This window comes from Panthera uncia (assembly GCF_023721935.1).
Source record: "Panthera uncia isolate 11264 chromosome A3 unlocalized genomic scaffold, Puncia_PCG_1.0 HiC_scaffold_11, whole genome shotgun sequence".
Lineage (NCBI taxonomy): Eukaryota > Metazoa > Chordata > Mammalia > Carnivora > Felidae > Panthera > Panthera uncia.
In genome coordinates, this window is record NW_026057578.1 from 87,926,031 (window position 1) to 87,946,596 (window position 20,566).

Sequence of the window (20,566 nt, forward strand, 5' to 3'; positions counted from 1 at the left end):
GTGTGTGTGTGTGTGTGTGTGTGTGTGTGTGTGTGTGTGTGTGTGTTGGGGAGATGGGTAATACAACTCCGTAGCAACAGAAATAGCAAGAGGAAACTTCATCCACAAATTCCTCTCCCTGAAGCCCCCTTCCAGTCTTTGTTCAAGCGTAGTGTGTGTGAGGTTTCAGGTGTGTTGTATCTACTCTATTCTAACACTTTCCCCTTAAATAAAAATCTGATACTTCAAATGAATTATGGAGACTATGAACAAGAAAATATTCCCATTCTATACTACCATGCGATGAGCATTGTTAACATTTCTGCGTATTTTCCCTTGGTGTTTTGTGTGTGTGCACAAGCGTGCATTGTGGACAGAACTGAATTCTTAAATTGGGCAATATTTTGAATCTTGTTTCGTTTTTCCACTTCAAATAGTGTATAAACACTTCCCCGTCATAAAAACCCTCAGGAAGCATCTATTTATGAGTACAAGTACATTCTTGAGTTTCTTTTTTCATTTAAGACATTTCCCTGTGTTTTTATAAAAATGTTCTTTTTTTTTTTTAACGTTTGCTTATTTATTTTGAAAGAAAGAGCATGCAAGCGTGAGCTGGGCAGGAGCAGAGAGAGAGGGAGAAAGAGAATCCCAAGCAGGCTCTGCACTTGTAGCATAGCCCCGAGCAAACGCTAGGCTGTTGGACATCCTGGCCCTGGAGCTCAGGAACTCTGAGATCATGACCTGAGCTGAAAGCAAGAATCGGTCCCTTAACCGACTGAGCCACCCAGGCACCCCAAAACGTTCTTATTTTTTTTATCGTTTTGAGCAGTTATACATGTACTGATGAAGTAGTATGTATTATAATTGTTCTTATGTATTATTTGGGTGTCATCCTTGGGTAGGGAGCATGTTCATCTTCTCTGTATCCAATTTTAGTATGTGCTACCAAAGCGAGCACTCTCACATATTATTTGAAACATACTTGACCTAGTGTTTTACGTACGTTAAACAGATAAAGCATGATAATGCACACATGTGAAGTACCTACCCAAGATAAAAACTAGAACATTGCCAACATCACTGAAACCACCTGGGTGTTTCCCCTAGCCCTGTACCCCTTCTTTACCTCCAGAGGTTACCAATCCCTTGAATTTTGTGTTTATCATTCCCTTGCTTTAAAAACAAGTTTTAATTACATACATTTTATTAAATCTTATACAATACATTTAATTTTATTTTTTTGTTTGAGCTTTGTAGAATTGGTAGTCTATATATAGTCTTCCGAGGCTTACTTTTTTTTTTTTTTTTTTTAACTCGGTGTAGTTTCTGAGATTTGTTTGTGTTCCTGTGGTTCATTTGTTTGCACTGCTGTATAATATTCTATTGTCCCTCTGGTTGGTGGGCACTTAAAAGTATTTCCACAATTTGGTTTTTATTTGTAATGCTGCGATGAACCCTTGAGTACACATCTCCTGATGCATGTGTGCAGAGTTTCTCTGGGAGTGGAATTGCAAGATGATGGGGTATGGGTATGTTTACCATTAAAAGAAACACCACAAACCTTTCCAAAATGGTTCTTCTGTTTTGCCCTCTACTAGTGGTGTGTGAGAAAAAAAATTCCTGCTAAACCCCACCAGCACTTCATGTGAAACAAAAGTACCCTTTCATGGGGCTTATTAGGTACCTGGTACTATTGTAAGTGTTCTTCACGTGTTAATTTGTTTAATCATGACAACCTTGTGAGGTTAGGTACTGTTATTAACCCCTGATATACAGATGAGGAAACAAAGGCACAGAGAGGTTAACTTTTAACCCCAGATTTACAGATAGAGAAATGAGACACAGGTTAACTAACTTGTGGAAGTTCACACAGCTAGTAACTGGTGAGGGCAAAATATGAATTAAACAGTCTTTTTTTTCTTCATTTTGAGATCTTGTTCATTTTATTAAAATAAAGTTATTAAAATAAGAGTAAGCTAGATTCCAATTAACCAAGATTGTACTTCAAGTGATATCTTAGCATCCTGTCCTACCCTAAGTAAACTAAAGAGGCATGCTAATACATGTACAGAATAACAATTAGGATGAAAGAATGAATATTTATGTACTTTATTTTCCAAAGAAAGGTTGCCATGTGGAAGAAAAGGCCTAAGACAAGTATTCATAAAAGAAATAACAACATATTCTATGGACATTGTATCAGTACTTATTTCAGAAAGCAAGGCTTTCTGTCCCGCTTAGGCTCAGGTCATGATCTTGCGATTCATGAGTTCGAGCCCTGCGTCAGGCTCTGTGCTGACAGCTCAAAGCCTGGAGCCTGCTTTCAGATTCTGTGTCTCCCTCTCTCTCTGCCCTACCCCACTCGCTCACTCTCTCGCTCGCTGTCTCAAAAATAAACACTAAAAAAACACTACTTAAAAGACAAAATATTAAAAAAAAAAAATAGCCGGTGAGACTAGGAATGATTGGACATTGATGAATTTTCTCTAGTGTATACCAGCAGAATTAAGCTAAAACTAAATGCTATATAGAGAATATAAAATGGAGTCTCACAGTGGTCTTATTTTGTATTTCTCTGATTACTAATGGAGTCGAGTATTTTTTTTTCATATGTTTATTCCCCATTTTCTTTTTGTGAAGAAGAACTAACAAAGCACTTTAAAACCATTCCCCTATTGTTGGGACACTTAAGGTATTTGTAATTTTTTACCGTTAATGCTTCAGGGGAAATCTTTGGCACATGTAACTTTTTTGTTTCTTTAATTGTCTTATTTTGTTTACATTTCCTGAAGTGAGATTAGGAATACTTAATGGTTAAAAATCGCTGTGCTCTTCTGGATTGCTTTGTGATCTTGGGAAAGTTACTTAGCCTCTCTGTGTTCAGGGTCCTCATCTGTGGAGGTACATCTCTATCTTGTAGAAGTTTATGATGATTGGAGGAAGTAAGTGAGGGGGCAGTAATTAGCGTGATGCTCAGCCCGTCTAAAAGTGTTCCATCAGGGTCCTTAGACTTTTCCTAGTTTCTCTTCCTTTCTTCCCTGAAACCACATTGATTACTGTTGGGGCAGAGGGCATGAACAGTGACAGCCTGTGCTTCTGCCAGATATGGTGAGTTCAGGGAATTAGGTCTGAGGTCATCAAGTCTAATTCAGCTTTTTCCCAAGCATCATCCCAGCCATTGAGAGATCTGCTGCATCTGTATCCAATTTGTAGTAGGAAAAACAAAATTAGATTTTAAAGTGTTTTATTGATATGTACATACTAACCACAAGAGCCACTGCCTCCCCCCACCTCATACAGGAACACCCTTTGCCAATACGTGACAGTCTCCAGAAGTTAGACATAACCCCCGAGATTTGCTGTTTGCAGAGAGCTTGGTGTGGAGAGTGCAGACATGGGACTGGGCTAGCCAGTGTACACACACACACACACACGCGCGCGCGCACATCCCCTGAAAGGGCTCCCCTAAAAGTCTCCTTCCCCACTCACAGATTTGTTTCATCAGTAAATCCCAGGAGGGGAGAATCCTCTTAAGAGATGAATAATTGATCACCTCTAGATGGAGCGTGCCATAAACACAGCCCCTGTGCAATGAGACATTGGGGGAGGGGAGGAAGGGCTTGGCCGCCGACCTCTAGGACTGGGGGAAAGGGCAGAGCTGGGAAGTCCAACCCCCTGAACAGCTGCTGGAGGGCAGAGGAGCTGAGCTGCTGGCAGAGGCGGGGAAAGTGGTGGGTGGGGTCTACTGGCCAGCTGGGTAGGGAGCGGCCACCACTGTCTTGGAATCCCACGAGAATTCGTTCTTGGAGATTCCACTGTAGAGGATGCATCCTAGACCGGCCCTACCTCCCAGCCACTGGCCTTTATTGACTGCAGACTTTTTCATCCTGGCTGGATACACCTTCCCAGACAGGTTTCTTCTAACATGGTGTGTAAGTGCTGACGGCCAGCAGAAAACTCTCTGGACTCTGTGCCTCTTATGACGCCTCCTTTCCTAGAGGCCCTGAGATGGTATGGTCAACGAGGACTTTGATCTCTCAAGATGGTAGTCTTTATCTTCCTTCCTTCCTTCTGTTTCCTTTTGATAGGGGATTGCTGATTTGGTTTCAGTGTATTGATAGTCTGAGAGTCAGAAAAGACTTGGAAAAATGTCGTATTTTTCTGCCGCTCTCCCTGTGTTCTAGACAAAATGAGATGTTTGGGGGTGTGGTTCCATACTTCTCTGGAGCCCCTCAGGTGGGGAGGGTAGGCTATTGTTGAATACCTGCAGATGTCGGGGGGAACCAGCTATGGGGAATTGGGAGCAGAAGGAGTTGGCTGTAAAGGGGGAGGTGGGAGGAACCTTGGGAATCCCGACCAGGCAGGGTACAGGGACCAATCCCAATAGAGGTTCCTAGACCACTGGAGGGAGACGTGGGTCCCTCAGGGTTAGAATCGTGAGGATGGGCTGGCAGAGCTGGATGCACTTGGCAAGTCTTCATGAAGTGGGGTGAGGGATTAAGACTCTTCTTGGATCTGAGAAGGGCATTTAGTCTGTCTTGTAGTAACAAGCCCCTGTTGTCCCCCCATTGAGAGGCACCCCCAGCTTGGACAAGGCTGAGCTTGGGATGGGTCAGAGCCTTGCTAGTCACACTGTGAGGCAGGGAACGGACTGGGTAAGGTAGGGTATGTGGATCCCTACCTCCACATAAGGTAGGTATGTGGAGGCCAAGGCGAGGTTTTATACCTGGAAAGAGGCCATAAGAAGGGGCCCACTTTTGGTGGGCCTTTCTATGGAGGGCAGAGTTGGGGCAGGCTGTTCCAAGATGAGTTGTCAGGTTCCTAAGTCACTTATGACAAAGGTATTACTGATGGCACTGGCAGCTTCACGGGCGTGTATAGTGTGAACGTTGTTGCCAGGTGCCTAGTAGAGGAGCCGCTGCCGGCTCTGCCCAGAGCTTCACAGACCCTCTTTTCAAGGCTGCTAGCTGCCAGCTCCTGGGAGGAAGAAGCAGCAGATCTTTCTGAACATCTACTGAGTACTCTGCCAGGTTCTGAAGGTGTGATGGGAGCTTTAGTGCAGGAGCTTGCAGTGTACTTGGTCATACTCCCAGGAAGAGATCCCCCAACAGAAGGTGGCTGTGCATGGTGACTGTGGGGTCTGGTTCATACCCTGTGGTGGGCAGGACTGGTGAAGAAGGACTTCATCAGGGGCGCTTGGTTCCGTTTCTTGCCCCTACATTTAATCATTTCTTCCCATCACTGTCGTTCATCTTCATCTCCCTGCTGTTGCCTTACTCAGTTCAGGCCCTTACCCTGGTATCGTCTCCTAACTGGTCTTTAGGCCGCCGGCCTTGTAGCCTACAGTCTGAGTTCCACGGGGACATTTGGTTGCCCCTCCTAAAAGGTAAATCAGTTCTGCAGTGAGCCACAGGCCTGTCCTCACCACACTTCGTGCTCAAGCAGTGCTCCCCAGCTTAACCTTTCCCTGGGCCTGCAGGCCTTCTCAGGAATCTGTGCTTTTGCATATGCTTCTCCCTCCTCCAGGAATTCCTTCTCCTCCCCCTCCTCCAAAATACCTGCCTATCCCCAAGGTTACTTTGAGTTGAGATCTTTTTTTTTTTTTTTTTTAAGTAATCTCTATGCCCAATGTGGGGCTCAAAATTCATGACCTCGAGATCAAGGACCACAGGGCTGGGAGAGATGGTGATGAGCATACAATTAATTCTCCCAACAGGTGTCTGAATCCTCCACAGCCTGTCTGCCATGGCTTCCCACTTGAACACCTCCAAGGAGGAAGCGTGGAGACAGGTGGACCTGATTCTAAATTCTGGCTTTATTTCCTACTACCTGTGCATCATGGACAAGTTCCTTAAACTCTCTGAGCCTCAGTTTCTTCATCTGTAAATTTGGGACAGGAATAGCTTTGCAGAGTAGTTTTGCCAGCCAGGTGCCCTCAAAATGAGACTTTTCCTGACTCCCCTGTCCACCCGCCCAGATAGGAGTGACCCCCCACCCTGTGTTCCACACTGTTTTCACAGCGCTCATGTGCTTTGGGGCATTTGTTTATAGTCTGTCTTTTTTCACTTATAAACTTCTTAATGTTCCCGAAATACAGTCTGGTTTTTAATGCCACCCCAAAATTTAGTGGCATAAAGCAATCATTTTATTATGCTCATGGAGCCCTTGGATTCAGAAGTCAGGGAGGATATGGCATGGGAAGCTTGGCTCTGGCCCTTGATGTTTTTAGGGCCTCAGCTGGGGAGGCTCAAAACTTGGAGGTAACTTGACCCCTGGGCTCAAATCCTTGAAGGATTCCTTTACTCACACATTTGGCAGGTGATGCAGCTATTGGCTGGGACTTCTCAGAATGTCAGCTCAGACACCTGCAGGTAGCCTTTGCATGTGGCCTGGGCTACCTCACAGCATAGTTGCTGGGCCTGAGAGTGTGCTGGGAGTCTTGAGGGAGGGTGAGGCATCATCAGCAACAGAGATGGTGGCTGAGGTGGGGGCTGGGGGCACATAGAGTTGCTTAAAGGGGACACTGGCAGGTTGACAATTAGAAAGTGTGCACACACACCAAGGCTCAAATTAGGGGGACAGGAATGGGGAGGGAGGAGATAGAACAGAGAGGTGTTCTCACTTAGAATTGTTTGGGTCTTGTGACCAGGCACACTGGAAGAACACGGGTGACGTTGGGGTTAGGAACATTGGCGAGCGTAAGCATGCCGGCAAGAATAGGAAATTGGAAAAGGGGCTGTTGTAGGTGGGGAGAGGAGTTCAGTTCTGTTTGAGACAAGCTGGCTCTCACTCAGCTTGTAACACGTCTCAGAGGTTGGAGCCAGCTGGGGGTTGGTTGAGAGGTCCAGACAAAAAGCAGACACTGGGGAACATCCTTGGAGTGGCACTTGCTGGAGCCCAGAGGGGAGCAAGGATTGAGAGAGAGAGAGAGCTTGGAAGGGTTTAGAGCTGGGGTATTTCTGAACTGAGATTTTGAAAGCGCCTCAACTAGCATCCACCCTCCAGCATTGTCCTGCCTCTCTGCCAGTAATCGCCTGATAACTGTCTTGTTCCTTTTTCAAGTCTCCATTGACAAGGACTTGCTGCTTCCTGGTTGTTAGGGGGGACAAGATTCAGTGCATTTGCATCTCTAAGTTTTAAAAGTCTTCCCTAGGGGCACCTGGGTGGCTCAGTTGTTTAAGCCTCAGACTTCAGCTCAGGTCACGATCTCCCAGCTGGTGGATTTGATCCCAGCGTTGGGCTCTGTGCTGACAGTTCAGAGCCTAGAGCCTGCTTCAGATTCTGTGTCTCTGCTCCTTTCCCTGCTTGCGTTCTCTCTCTCTCTCTCTCTCTCTCTCTCTCTCTCTCTCTCTCTCTCTCTCAAAAATATATAAATGTTAAAAAAAATTTTTAAGTCTTGCCTAAGTTGAGCCTAAGTTCACTTCTCTAAAGCTTAAAGTCACTCGAAACAGTCTACTGAGAGACTTCAGATGTTTAAAGACTTTCATGAATTTATCTTCGTTAGAACCCAAAGGGTTCCTCTATGGTTTTGAACTGCCTTGCTTGCTCTGCTCTGTGCCCCCTCAGGGGTAGCCCCAAGGGAAATCCTGGGTCAGGTAGGGACTGGGTGGGCAGAGTGGGGCTGTCAGTACCTGTGCTGTGGGTCCTGCTCCAGTCAGGTCATGGCTGTGTATGTGTCCAGCTATGGCTTACAACCCACTAGTGGACTATAAAATCAATTTACAAGGTTGCAACCTGCCAGAAAGAGAGAGGGAGGGAGGCATTTGTGTGTTAGTAAGGGGAAATATTTGTCCAACTTGTCATATATGTAAGTGCATAACGGGTCGTGTTGTAAGATGCATTTCTTACTGTGGATTGTAGTAAAGAAGTTGGAAAAAATCCTGATTATAAGACCTTTTGAAACTGCCAAATCATGGGGCGCCTGGGTGGCTCAGTCGGTTAATTGTCTGACTTTGGTTCAGGTCATGGTCTTGCAGTTCATGAGTTCAGGACCCATGTTTGGCTCTGTGCTGACAGCTCAAGAGCCTGGAACCTGTTTTGGATTCTGTGTGTGTGTGTGTGTGTGTGTGTGTGTGTGTGTGTGTGTCTGTGTGTGTGTGTGTGTGTGTCTGTGTGTCTGTCTCCCCTGCCCCCGCTTGTGCTCTGTCTCACTCTCTCCCTCAAAAATAGACGTTAAAAAAAAATTGAAGTTGCCAAATGATCACTTTGCATGTATCATCATCAGCTAGTCTTTCACCTCTCCTGATTCCGAAGACATTTTTTTTAAATGTCATTTATTAATGTTTATTTACTTTTTGAGGCAGGGAGAGAGCATGAGGGGGGAAGGGACAGAGAGAGAAGGAGACACAGAATTTGAAGCAGGCTCCAGGCTCTGAGCTGACAGCACAGAGCCCGATGAGGGGCTCAAACTCCAAACCATGAGATCATGACCTGAGCCGAAGTCAGCTGTTTAACCGACTGAGCCACCCAGGTGCCCCATCCGAAGACATTTTTATGTGCAGTGCTGCCATCTTTGATTTGCACATACATTATTTGGGGCCTAAGTATAAGACCCTGTTTACCCTGTTAGATTTTTTTTCTCTCTCTCCAGCCTGTTGACCTTTTGGCATCGGGTCCTGTCAGTCAGCCTGTCTCTATCTGTCTTATTTTCAACATTTGACTGTTTAATAAGTGTGCCTTCTCTATTATTCTTGATAAATATGTTGAACAGGACAGTTCTGAGGACAGAGGCCTGTGGCAGACCACTGAAGACCTTCCCCCTCCAGTTGATACACCACTTGAGTTTGAGTATAGTCATCCTGCCAGTGGTGAGCCAGCCTGTCTGGCCCTGTAATTAATTCTCTGGCCCACGAAGGGATCATGGCAGATCTTAGGAAACTTCAACATCTGTAGCCCAAGTTACAAGTGCAAATGCCTGCAAGGGCTTGGCAAGTAACACAAACGAATGAAGTGATCATGAATTCAGGCAATTAATAAGTAACCTCTGACCCCTGGCCTTGGTTTCAAGAAAGCAGTGTCAGATGGCGAGTGTGGGCGTGACCTGGAGTGGTAGCTGTTGCTCTTCTGCCGAGTGAAGTGTGGACCTTCGAGATAATCTGGGTTTCGTGTAAAATTTGATTATTATTTTTTTAGTGTTGGAAAGACAAATAAAAATACTGTGTAGGCCAAACAAAACAGATCTGTGGCTCATTTGGCCTGCAGCCCTTGAACTGCCTTGCTTGCTTGAGTTTGTGACCTGTGAGGCAGGATGTCTCCCCATCCCCTGGTCCAATGACCATAGGACACAAAAGCAGATTAGTTGGATGTTGATGGCCTTTGGTGAACCTGGCTCTTTGTGGTTTGTTCCCTCAGTTACCCATTCAGAAATCTTACGGGGGCAGACCTCGCTCAGTGGACTAAAGTCGGGAATGATCCCTGCCCTTTTCCCGCCTGAAGACACCTTCTCCTGGCGGCATATTTCTTCCGGGATCACCAGCAGGTGTTGAGGAATGGATCAGTGGGATCTCCTGGCCGAGAAACTGCAGTTTAGAGTTTCTTAAAATCTCCCCACCCATCCTGGCTTTACTTTCCTTCCTTTTTGTGTCCACTCTGCCCTTCTCTTTTTGGTCTGAAGAGCATTTTCTTTCCCAGGAAATTCAGAGGCACAAGCGCCAGCCTAGCCCTTCCTTGTTCTTATTCACAAACCAAAAATAACTTTTTAAATCCTTTTAGTTGTCTTGACCATTTTGGGGAAGCCTCAGCTCACACAGCATTAGTCTTCCTGACACTGTTTTTGTAAATCCATGCTACTCCCTCATGTTTCTTCTGGGTTATGCGTGCTCCTTCTGTCTTTTACACAGAAGCGTGTAAAATTTGGCCACTTCAGACTTTGTAGCCTTTGCTGTCGTGGTAGTTTAGGTTTTGAGAAGGAGGGAAGGGACTACTGGGTGATCAACCACATTCCTAAGGGAAAGGTTTCTTTCCTAGTTCCGCGTTTGGAGAGATGGTCAGGGAAAGGCTGCTTAGTCTGTGGCCAGTGGGGGATGGGAAGCCTTTCCCTGGGCTGCGAGGGTGTTACTGCAGCAGCTGTGGGCAGGAGGTGCAGAAGTGGTTAAGATTTGGATTTTGTTTTGAAGGAGCTAGCATCTGGTGGGAGAGGCAGCTGCTTGAATAATAGTAGGAGCATGTGAAAAGTGCTAAAAGAGGCATCTACAAGGTACTATGGGAGGCTGGGGGAAGGAGCCACAGGTATGTCTGCCAACCAGGTTGGGGAGGAGGTGACATTGAGCTGGTGTTTGAGGATAAGCTAGAGTGGCCCCACAGAGGCTGGGCAGGGCATTCCCGGCAATGAGAACTACACGTGGAAATCTCAGAAAAGTCTGTTGGAAAAGCATGTGAGTCCTTAGTGACCAGAGTTGGAGCAATGATGAGGATGGGGTGGGAACCGTAGGCTGGGCCTCTGCTCACCTCCCATAGGGCTGATCCCAAATCCCACCTTCCCACCACTGCTTTGGAGCCCAGGATGGCCATGTCTGACAGTCCGGGGACTAGTATCGTTTTAACCCTCTATTTAATACACTTTATTTTAGTGTTTATAGAAAGGCTGCAAGAAAAGTACCTGGGACTCGCACATACTAAAATGGTTCACATTTCGCTTTGTCATTTTCTTTATATGTGTATATTTTTTATATGCATATAATACTTTTCTGAACCACTTGAGATTGTTAGAGATACTCTGTTCCTTTACCCTGAATACTTCAGTGTGTGTTGTCCGTGTCCTAAGGACAAAGACATCCTTTTACATAATCAGAGTAAAATAATCCCAAGTCAAGAAGACCGAGATTGACACAGTGTGATCTTATCCACATCCATATTCAAATTGCATCACATGTCCCAATGGTGTACGTTTAAGCTGTTTTCCCCAGTCCAAGATCTAACTCATGAGCATGCGTTTCACCATCCTGTGTCTTCAGTAAGCTGAAGATGTTTGCAGAGATGTTTGTCTTTCTTGTCTTTGAAATTTTTGAAGAAAACAATCCAGGTGCTATCTCGAATGCCCTCCAATTTGGATTTATTTGATGTTTCCTCATACTTAGATTCAGGTTGTACATTTTGGCTGGAGTTGTGTGTGAGTGATGTTATAACCTTCTTAGTGTATCATATCAAGAATCTCATGATGTTGGTTGCAATATTGGTGATGATAACTTTGATCATTCGGTTACGGTGATGTCTGCCAGATTTCTCTTTACTATTATAACTCATTGATTTTGGAGGAAATACTTTGAGACCATGTATATATCCTGTGCCCCATCAAGATTTCACCTGCTACTTGTAGCATCCACTGAGGACTTCCCAAATCCATCATCCCTCCTACATTTTTTTGTTGGCATTCTATTGTAAGGAAGAACTTTCCTTTCTGGAGGGATGAATTCTGCAAACTGAATTTCACATTTTTGTATCAGCTTTTAAGTTCCTGGGCTGGGCCACCTGGCTCCTTCCTTTTTATGCCCTCCCCCTTCTGTGTGCTTTGCTGGGTATCAGGTGTATAGGGGTGGTTTTGGGCTTGGGAAGAGGCCTGGATCTTCATCCAAATAGCAACTTGCTTGTTACTGGCATGACCAGCTCGACAAGAGGCGCTAAGCGTACGCAGTGTCCAATCATCAGTGTTTCCCTTGGGCCTGGCTGGGGCTGGGAGTGGGAATGTCATCTTGTCGCCAGCTCTCAGAGCTCAGCCAGGGCTTAAGTGAGGACAGTAACAGGCAGAGAAAAAATACTGTGGGTTCCTTCCCACTGAAAAGCTGTGGCTGACCCCTTGTCCAGGCTGCATTTGTTCATGAAGGCTGCTCGCTCCCTCCCTGTACACACACACACTGCACACTTATGGCATATTGCTAGTTGGTGTGCTTGGTTAGCTTTCTCTTGAGAAAAACCAAAATCAGTGTAGTCCTGGTGTCACTTTGGTTATTGAGAATTAACGATCTTTTTGGAAACTCCTTAATAAATGCTTGGTTTCTGGGGAGCCTTGTCAGTGTGATTGATCTTAGGCTCTAAAAGGATGTGAGCGACATTCAGAATTCTGAATTAGGACCTTTTAAAGACCTACCTTTCATTTTTGTTGGTGCAGCTAGCTGGGAAAGGAGACATGAAGATGAGTTCAGGTTCAAGCTGTATCAGAGACAGAGTTTGCAAGAAAAGCAGGGTTTAGGTGTGCATCTGAATGGTGTGAAGCAGGACAGTGCTTTTCTAATATTATGGCTCATCTTTTTCCTCTTTTTCTCTCTCTCTTTCTTTCTTCAGACAGGCTCAGAGCTCAGCCCAGTTGATGGACCTGTTCCAGGTCAGATGGACTCAGGGCCAGTGTACCATGGGGACTCACGGCAGCTAAGCGCCTCAGGGGTGCCGGTCAATGGTGCTAGAGAACCCGCTGGACCCAGTCTGCTGGGGACTGGGGGTCCTTGGCGAGTAGACCAGAAGCCCGACTGGGACGCTGCCCCAGGCCCAGCTCACACTGCTCGCCTGGAAGATGCCCACGATCTGGTGGCCTTTTCGGCTGTGGCCGAAGCTGTGTCCTCTTATGGGGCCCTTAGCACCCGGCTTTATGAAACCTTCAACCGTGAGATGAGTCGCGAGGCTGGGAACAACAGCAGGGGACCCCGGTCAGGGCCCGAGGGCTGCTCTGCTGGCAGCGAAGACCTGGACACACTGCAGACGGCCCTGGCCCTCGCTCGGCATGGCATGAAACCGCCCAACTGCAACTGCGATGGCCCAGAATGCCCTGACTACCTCGAGTGGCTGGAGGGGAAGATCAAGTCTGTGGTCGTGGAGGGAGGGGAAGAGCGGCCCAGGCTCCCAGGGACTCTACCTTCTGGTGAGGCTGGCCTCCCAGCACCCAGCACCAGGCCACTCCTCAGCTCTGAGGTTCCCCAGATACCTCCCCCAGAGGGCCTGCCCCTGTCCCAGAGTGCCCTGAGCATCGCCAAGGAAAAGAACATCAGCCTGCAGACAGCCATCGCCATTGAGGCCCTCACACAGCTCTCCTCTGCCCTCCCTCAGCCTTCCCACTCCTCCTCCCAGGCTTCTTGCCCCCTCCCTGAGGCCTTGTCCCCTCCTGCCCCTTTCCGATCTCCCCAGTCCTACCTCCGGGCCCCCTCGTGGCCTGTGGTCCCCGCTGAAGAGCACGCGTCCTTTGCTCCTGATAGCCCTGCCTTCCCTCCAGCAACTCCTAGGACAGAGTTTCCTGAAGCCTGGGGCACTGATACCCCACCAGCAACTCCACGGAGCTCTTGGCCCATGCCCCGCCCAAGCCCTGACCCCATGGCTGAACTGGAGCAGTTGTTGGGAAGCGCCAGTGATTACATCCAGTCAGTATTCAAGCGGCCTGAGGCCCTGCCCACCAAGCCCAAGGTCAAGGTGGAGGTGCCCTCTTCCTCCCCAGCCCCGTCCCCATCCCCCATGCTCCAGAGGGAGGCTCCCGCCGCACCCGCAGAGCCCGACACCCACCAGAAGGCCCAGACCGCCCTGCAGCAGCACCTTCACCATAAGCGCACTCTTTTCCTGGACCAGGCCCACGATGGCTCCTTCCCCCCTCCCACGGAGCCTCCTGCTCCGGGCTGGTGGGCCCCACCAAGTTCACCTGCCCCACGGCCTCCAGACAGACCACCCAAGGAGAAGAAGAAGAAGCCCCTGGCACCAGCTGGAGGTCTCGTGGGAACCGAGAAAGCCGCCCTTGGGATCAAGCCCAGTGTCCGGAAGCCCATTCAGATCAAGAAGTCCAGGCCACGGGAAGCACAGCCTCTCTTCCCGCCTCTGCGGCAAATTGTCCTGGAAGGGCTGAGGTCCCCAGCCTCTGAGGATGCGCAGGCACATCCACCTGCCCCTGTCCCAGCTTCACAGGGCTCTGCTGTCCCCTTGCCCCCAGAACCTTCTCTTGCGCTATTTGCACCTAGTCCCTCCGGGGACAGCCTGCTGCCCCCTACTCAGGAAATGAGGTCCCCTAGCCCCATGGTGACCCTGCAGCCGGGCTCCGCCGGCCCTCTTCCCCCTGCCGATGACAAGCTGGAAGAGCTCATCCGGCAGTTTGAAGCTGAATTCGGGGATAGCTTTGGGCTTCCCGGCCCCCCATCTGTGCCCATTCAGGACCCCGAGAACCAGCCAACATGTCTCCCAGCCCCCGAGAGTCCTTTTTCTACCCGTTCCCCCAAGCAAATCAAGATCGAGTCTTCGGGGGCTGTGACTGTGCTCTCAACCACCTGCTTCCATTCAGAGGAGGGAGGCCAGGAGGCCACACCCACCAAGGCCGAGAACCCACTCACACCCACCCTCAGTGGCTTCCTGGAGTCACCTCTTAAGTACCTGGACACACCCACCAAGAGTCTGCTGGACACACCTGCAAAGAGAGCCCAGGCTGAGTTCCCCACCTGCGATTGTGTCGGTAAGTCCACCTGGGTGTCAGGGAAAGGAGAAGCCTGGTGGGCTCATTCTGTTGTTTGGCAAACGTTTACTGTGTGCGAGTCATTCTCTTGAGGGCTGGGGACACAGAAAAGAGCTCACACGCTAGTGGAAAAGACATTGAAAGAGACAGTGATGGGGCATGTCAGTGGAGGTGGGCATGGGCGCTTTGTCGCCCAGATGGAGGCAAAGGCATCGTAGAGGAGGTGGTGGTCCTTGTGTGTTGAGACCTAAGCTTAGTGGCTGTGAGGGGGTCGGGCTTATTTGGACTGCTCTTGGTCTAGGGGGAGCAAAAGGAGAGGAGTACATGTGGGTAGGAACAAAAGGTGGCCTGAGATGCAGCCAGGGGCCAGATCTTGCACAGCATAATGAGCTGAGGTCAGGAGTCTGACTTGATCTTATAGGTAATAGTGACCTCCTGAGGGTTTTAAAGCAAGTAATCTGTCACTTTGTGCTTCTGAAAGACTTTTCTGGCTTGTGGTGGAGAGGAAAGCCTGCCTGGTGGGGGAACCTATAAGAAAGGTGTCACGAGCCAAACAAGAAATAACAATGGCCTGAGAGAGCGGGTGGGTGGAGGGCCTCTCAGGAGGAGGACGTATGGGGTTAGGACAGCCCAGGTCTCTACCTTGGTGGTGCTGGTCCCCAAAAACATATTTGGAGGAGGGATGAGTTTGGGTAGGCTGAAAGCCTAGAGCTCTGAGCTGTGGGTTTGGACATAGTTAGCATCAGGTGGTGGTTGAGGCCTTATGGGTAAGAGCACTGAGGAATTGGTCCATTTCTGAGCCTTGCCTTCCAGTGAAAACACAGCGAAGGCTATGAGGACTGCTCCTGGGAGCTTCTGTCTCGGGAGGTCAGTGACGTATCAGGAAGCCCCAGGTCTATGCTAGGCTGTGACTCTGCTATTTATGAAGCGTTCCGTAAAAGATGTGTTTCAGATGTTGCTCAAAAAGCACGTTGATGCTGGTGAGGAGCATGTTGAAATTCTTGTGATTTTATGATACACAAAACAAGTCTTACAAAAAGTCTGTGTTCTCTGTGTATTAAAATAAATTAATAGGTCAATTGTGTGACTAGTTGGGATGCTGTGTCCTTGTCAGGAAGGAGGAGCTGGGCTGTCCTGCCCACTCCAGCTACCCCAGACTCCTGTACTCCAGATAAGGAATCACTTGGGGAACAAGGGCAAGTTGGCCCCCATATTTCTGTCTGAGAGTGCACAGAAGTGGAGGGTCCTGCCAAATGCTCACAGACATGTTTTGGGGTTGTGGTCCCGTCGACGGCTAACCCTGTTCATTCTTGGATCTTAATGATGAGAGGCCTTTGGGGGCCTCCTTATTTCTCAACATTTTGGAGAGGCTTGTTCTGATCATAGGAATTGGGCCCTTCCCTTTGCCCTTTTCTTTCTTTGCCTTGGTGTGTATCTGTCCCATCTGCCTGATACTTAGTACATTGTTAGGTATTTCTTCCTCTGCAGAGTAGGACATAACCTTACATAATGCTTAGGCCATAGTTGGTCTTTACTAAACATATTAAGGGGCACCTGGGTGGCTCAGTTGGTTAAGTGTCTGTCTTCGGCCTACATCATGACCTCGCTGTTCCCGAGTTCGAGCCCCGCGTTGGGCTCTGTGCTGACAGCTCAGAGCCTGGAGCCTGCTTCAGATTCTGTGTCTCCCTCGCTCTCTGCCCCTCCCCCACTCACGCTTGCTCGCGTGTTCTCTCTCTCTCTCTCTCTCTCAAAAACATTAAAAAATATATATATATATTAATTGTTAATATATGTATATGTGTATATTGTTGGGGCGTCTAGGTGGCTCAGTTGGTTAAGTGTCTGACTTTGGCTCACGTCATGATCTCATGGTTAGTGCGTTCAAGCCCCACGTCAGGCTCTGAGCCTGATTTGGATTCTGTGTTTCCCCTCTCTCTCTTTGCCCCTCCCCAGCTTCTTTGGGTGCTCGCTCTCTCCCTCTCTCTCTCTCTCAAAAATAAATTAAAAAAATATTTTAAAAAGAAATATTTTGTTGAATTCGATTATATGGATATGATATTTGATCGAACTAGTTTTTGGGGGGGTTTTTTTTGGTTTGCTTTTTTGAGAGAGGGTGCAAGTGAACAAAGGGCAGAGAGAGAGAAGGAGAGAGAGAGAGAGAACCCTACGAGGGGCAGGGAGGGGGAGAGAGAGAAGTGGGGCTCACCTGAAGCAGGGCTGGAGCTCACCCGATGTGGGACTTGAACTCACTGACCATGAGATCATGACCTGAGCTGGTCAGATGCCTAACCGAGTGAGCCACCCAGGTGCCCTTGATCAAACTAGTTTTTTAAATTTGAATTCTGGGGCGCCTGGGTGGCTCAGTCGGTTAAGCGTCCGACTTCGGCTCAGGTCATGATCTCACAGTCCGTGAGTTCGAGCCCCGCGTCGGGCTCTGTGCTGACAGCTCAGAGCCTGGAGCCTGTTTCAGATTCTGTGTCTCCCTTTCTCTCTGACCCTCCCCCGTTCATGCTCTGTCTCTCTCTGTCTCAAAAATAAATAAACATTAAAAAAAAAAAATTTGAATTCTAACTCCATCACTTCCTCGTGCACAAAATAAAAAGATAATAGTATCCCCTCACCAGGGCTGTTGGAAGGTTTAAATTAGTTGAAATGTATAAAGCACTTAGAATTGTGTCTGGCACATTGTAAACACTATAAGTGTGTTAGCTGTCACCGAGCCTGTTGAGTGCAGTAAGGCAAGAGAAAGAAGTAAAAATATACGTATTACAAAGGAAGAAAAGTATTGGCTATTACTTTATTCATCAGTCATTTGTTGATTACTAGTTCTGTACTAACTACCGTTAAGGATAAAAATTAGGAGACATGGTTCCTCTCTGAAGGACTCTGTGGTCTGCTTGAAGAGACAACAGAAACAATAAGATATTCAGTCACCCATTCAACAGCTGTTGGCCCAGTGCCTGTGCAGTCATAATGGATGTGGCTAAACGGTAAGAGCCAAGAGCGCTCCGAAACCCCGGGCTTGGTTGTTGTTAGGGAGGTCATGTTTTCTTTTGGAAACTCTTGTTCCAGGCTGGGTTTTGAAACATGTAGTGAACACCGATGGGGAGAGGGGAGACGGTGGCCACTGAAGTCGCAGGCGTGTGTGAGCACCGTGTTCGGGGCAACAGAGCAGGCTGGCAGGCAAGCCGGCAGGCCGGTAGCACAGGGGTGGACCCGAACCCTCAGGGCTCCACATTCCGTCAGAGAGGACAAGTCTCAGCTTGAAGCTGGAGAGCAGAGGAGCAGGGAGGAGAGTGTCAGCATCACAGACACCAGGCAGTAGCAATGCCAGCAGCTGTTGCCTCTCAGCCCGGAAGGCGGGGCAGTGGGTGAGAGATAAGGGGAGTGGAGAGACCTACCACCAGTCATTTATTGTTCTGGTTCGTGTTTTATCTGCATCTCATCCTAAACAGAGAATTAGAACCAAACCTACCTCGTGGTGTTAAATGTTAAATTATGGGGTAATGCTTAGTTGGAAACAACGTACACACCTAAACGGTACATAAATGATCATCTCACCTACGTAAAAAAAAAAAAAAAAAAAAAAAAGGTGGAGGGCATCTGGGTGGCTTAGTCAAGCGACCGACTTCAGCTCAGGTCATGATCTCATGGTTCATGGGTTTGAGCCCCGCGTTGGGCTCTGCACTGACAGCTCGGAGCCTGGAGCCTGCTTTGGATTCTGTGTCTCCCTCTCTCTCTGACCCTCCCCTATTCACTGTGTTCATGCGCACACGCGTGCGCACTCTCTCTCAAATAAAAACATTTGAAGAAAAAAAAGGAAAAAGGAAAAGAATGGAAGGAAATACATCACTAGTGGTTGTCTCTGTGGTCAGACAGTGGCTGACTTTTCCCTTATATGTTTTCTGAGCTTTCTATAATAAAATATGCATTTTATAATCAAGAAATGTTTTGACAGTGTATCCTGGAAGTAGCTTGGAAGATAGATTGGTGAAGGGTAATAGCCTGTGGCAGAAAACTGGTTAGGAAGCTATTGAGAATAATAATAATAATAATAGTAGTAGTAGTAATGGTAATAGTAATAATAATATTTATGAAACACTTGCTCTATTCCAGGCACCGTGCCAGGTACTTTACAGTTAGTCATTTCATCCTAATAGTATCTATATGAAGGGGGTACTGTCAGTAGTTCCATCTTAATGACGAAGGAAACAAACTCAGACTCAGCAGTTTACCCAGGTCCACATCTAGCACATGGTAAAAGTGAGATTTGAACCTAGGCAGTTGGACTCTTAAATTGTTTAATTGAGAAATGAGTCCTAAGTAAAATAGCGGTATTAGGTGTGAAGAGGGGCGAAGAAGAAGGGATTCACTTAGAAACAGTTTCTAGGTGCTGGGGGTTCATGCTAGGGAAAGCCATCCTGTTTTCCAGAAGTATCTGGAGACCCCATTTCTGGACTGTTGCTTCCATCAACCAGTATGGCAGAATTTGTCTCTGTGAACTCGGGCTCAGGACAAGGGTTAGGAATAAAGGCTGCTCACTCTGGGATTGATATCAGATGGGAACCATCTCATATTCCAGAAACTCATCCCCTCAACTGTGGTAGGTAGGTGCAGAGCAGGTCAGTATAAGGAAGAATTTTCCATGGAAGTGACGGTGAAGTTTGGAGATGCCATTATGCACTAATAACAAACAACTTTATAAAAGCATAGAAAGGTTTTATAGCATAGCAAAAGAAACTTCATATTCAATGTGGTGATGTATGCCAAATCGGAAGTTTTGGCCAATATAGGCTTTACTGGATAACCAAAAACCCAAACACCAAGAGCACTGTTTTTCCCTTGTATACAGACTATGAGTTTCTGAAGGTATGGATGGCCTTCGTATGGACTTATTCTCCAAATCTTGAAATACTAGAATTAAAGGCACCCCTTGAAGCTTCAAAGAAATAAATTTAGAATATGTGAAAGGAAATGCCTTCCTCCAGAAGGTAGTGTGGTATGTAAAGGTTTGGGGAATCTTAGCACAAGTTGAAGTTCTCTATTGAATTATTGGAGGAAGAGAGTATTGATACATTTCTAATATCTTGAGACACACATTTGAGATCCCCTTAACCATCCTGTAATACCACTGTCACAAGCTAGTGAGCTGCAATAACTAGGCTCTATGTATTTTATCTATCCCTAGAAATGGGGAAATTCACAAGAGCCAGTTTAGGACAGGGAATGAGTTCAGGTGACTTTTTAGTGGGAATGCATCCTTGGAGATCACCTGCTCATCATTTCATGGTTAAGGAAACTGGTTTGTGTTAACTTTAAAAAAAAATTTTTTTTTTAACGTTTATTTACTTTTGAGACAGAGAGAGACAGAGGATGAACGGGGGAGGGTCAGAGAGAGAGAGGGAGACACAGAATCTGAAACAGGCTCCAGGCTCTGAGCTGTCAGCACAGAGCCCGACGCAGGGCTCGAACTCACGAGCCATGAGATCATGACCTGAGCCGAAGTCGGACGCTTAACCGACTGAGCCACCCAGGCACCCCTTGTGTTAACTTTTGAACCTTGTCCTGATTTCTCTGAGGAGCATCCCACAGACAGCTAGAGACATCAAAATGTAGGAGAAGCAGATTAGAAGTTAGATGGTAGGAGTCGCCTTCACAGAAATGCTGTATTTTTATCCAGTTGATCATCCTGCCCTAAAGGAGTAGCCAAAGGCCAATACAAGAAAAAACCTCTCCTTTTGCCTAGAGCATGGTGAGAGTCTGGGTGAGGGGGGAGTGTTGTCCAGAAAATGTGGTTGGTAGCAGTGTCCACTGGGTGCTTCAATACAGACCATAGTTCTGAATGGGGGACACAGAGACTTACCTCTGTTTGCAGTAATGGAAAGTCTATTTCCTATAGTTTTTATGAGAAAGTATCTCCCTCTCCCCCCCCCCCACTCAGTTGGAGATAAAGAGGAATTTTATGTGTTTTAAGTATTTTTTTAGACAGCGGAATATTTGGATCCCAGCATAAAGGTGGAGAATATGACTTTGGGTAGGTGAGTATCAGAAGTTCCTGGAGGAGGTGATGTTTGATCTGAGTTTTAAAGGATAAGTGGAAGTTTAATGGATTAATAGGAAGAAGGTAGAGTGTTCCAGGCAAAGGGACAGGAAGATTATGGAGATGAAAAATACATG

The 20,566-nt window shown here is 47.2% G+C and overlaps 1 protein-coding gene and 1 pseudogene across 1 annotated transcript in view; one reads left to right on the forward strand and one right to left on the reverse strand.

Annotated features, from left to right (window-relative positions):
- The window catches only part of TET3 (tet methylcytosine dioxygenase 3), a 104,176-nt gene that overhangs the window by 39,939 nt on the left and 43,671 nt on the right, over positions 1 to 20,566 (forward strand). The window contains exon 4 of the mRNA XM_049651727.1: positions 12,256 to 14,389. Within this exon, the coding sequence (XP_049507684.1) occupies positions 12,256 to 14,389 (2,134 nt within the window). The remainder of the gene's footprint in view (positions 1 to 12,255; positions 14,390 to 20,566) is intronic.
- Positions 837 to 935, reverse strand: LOC125937174 (uncharacterized; annotated as a pseudogene).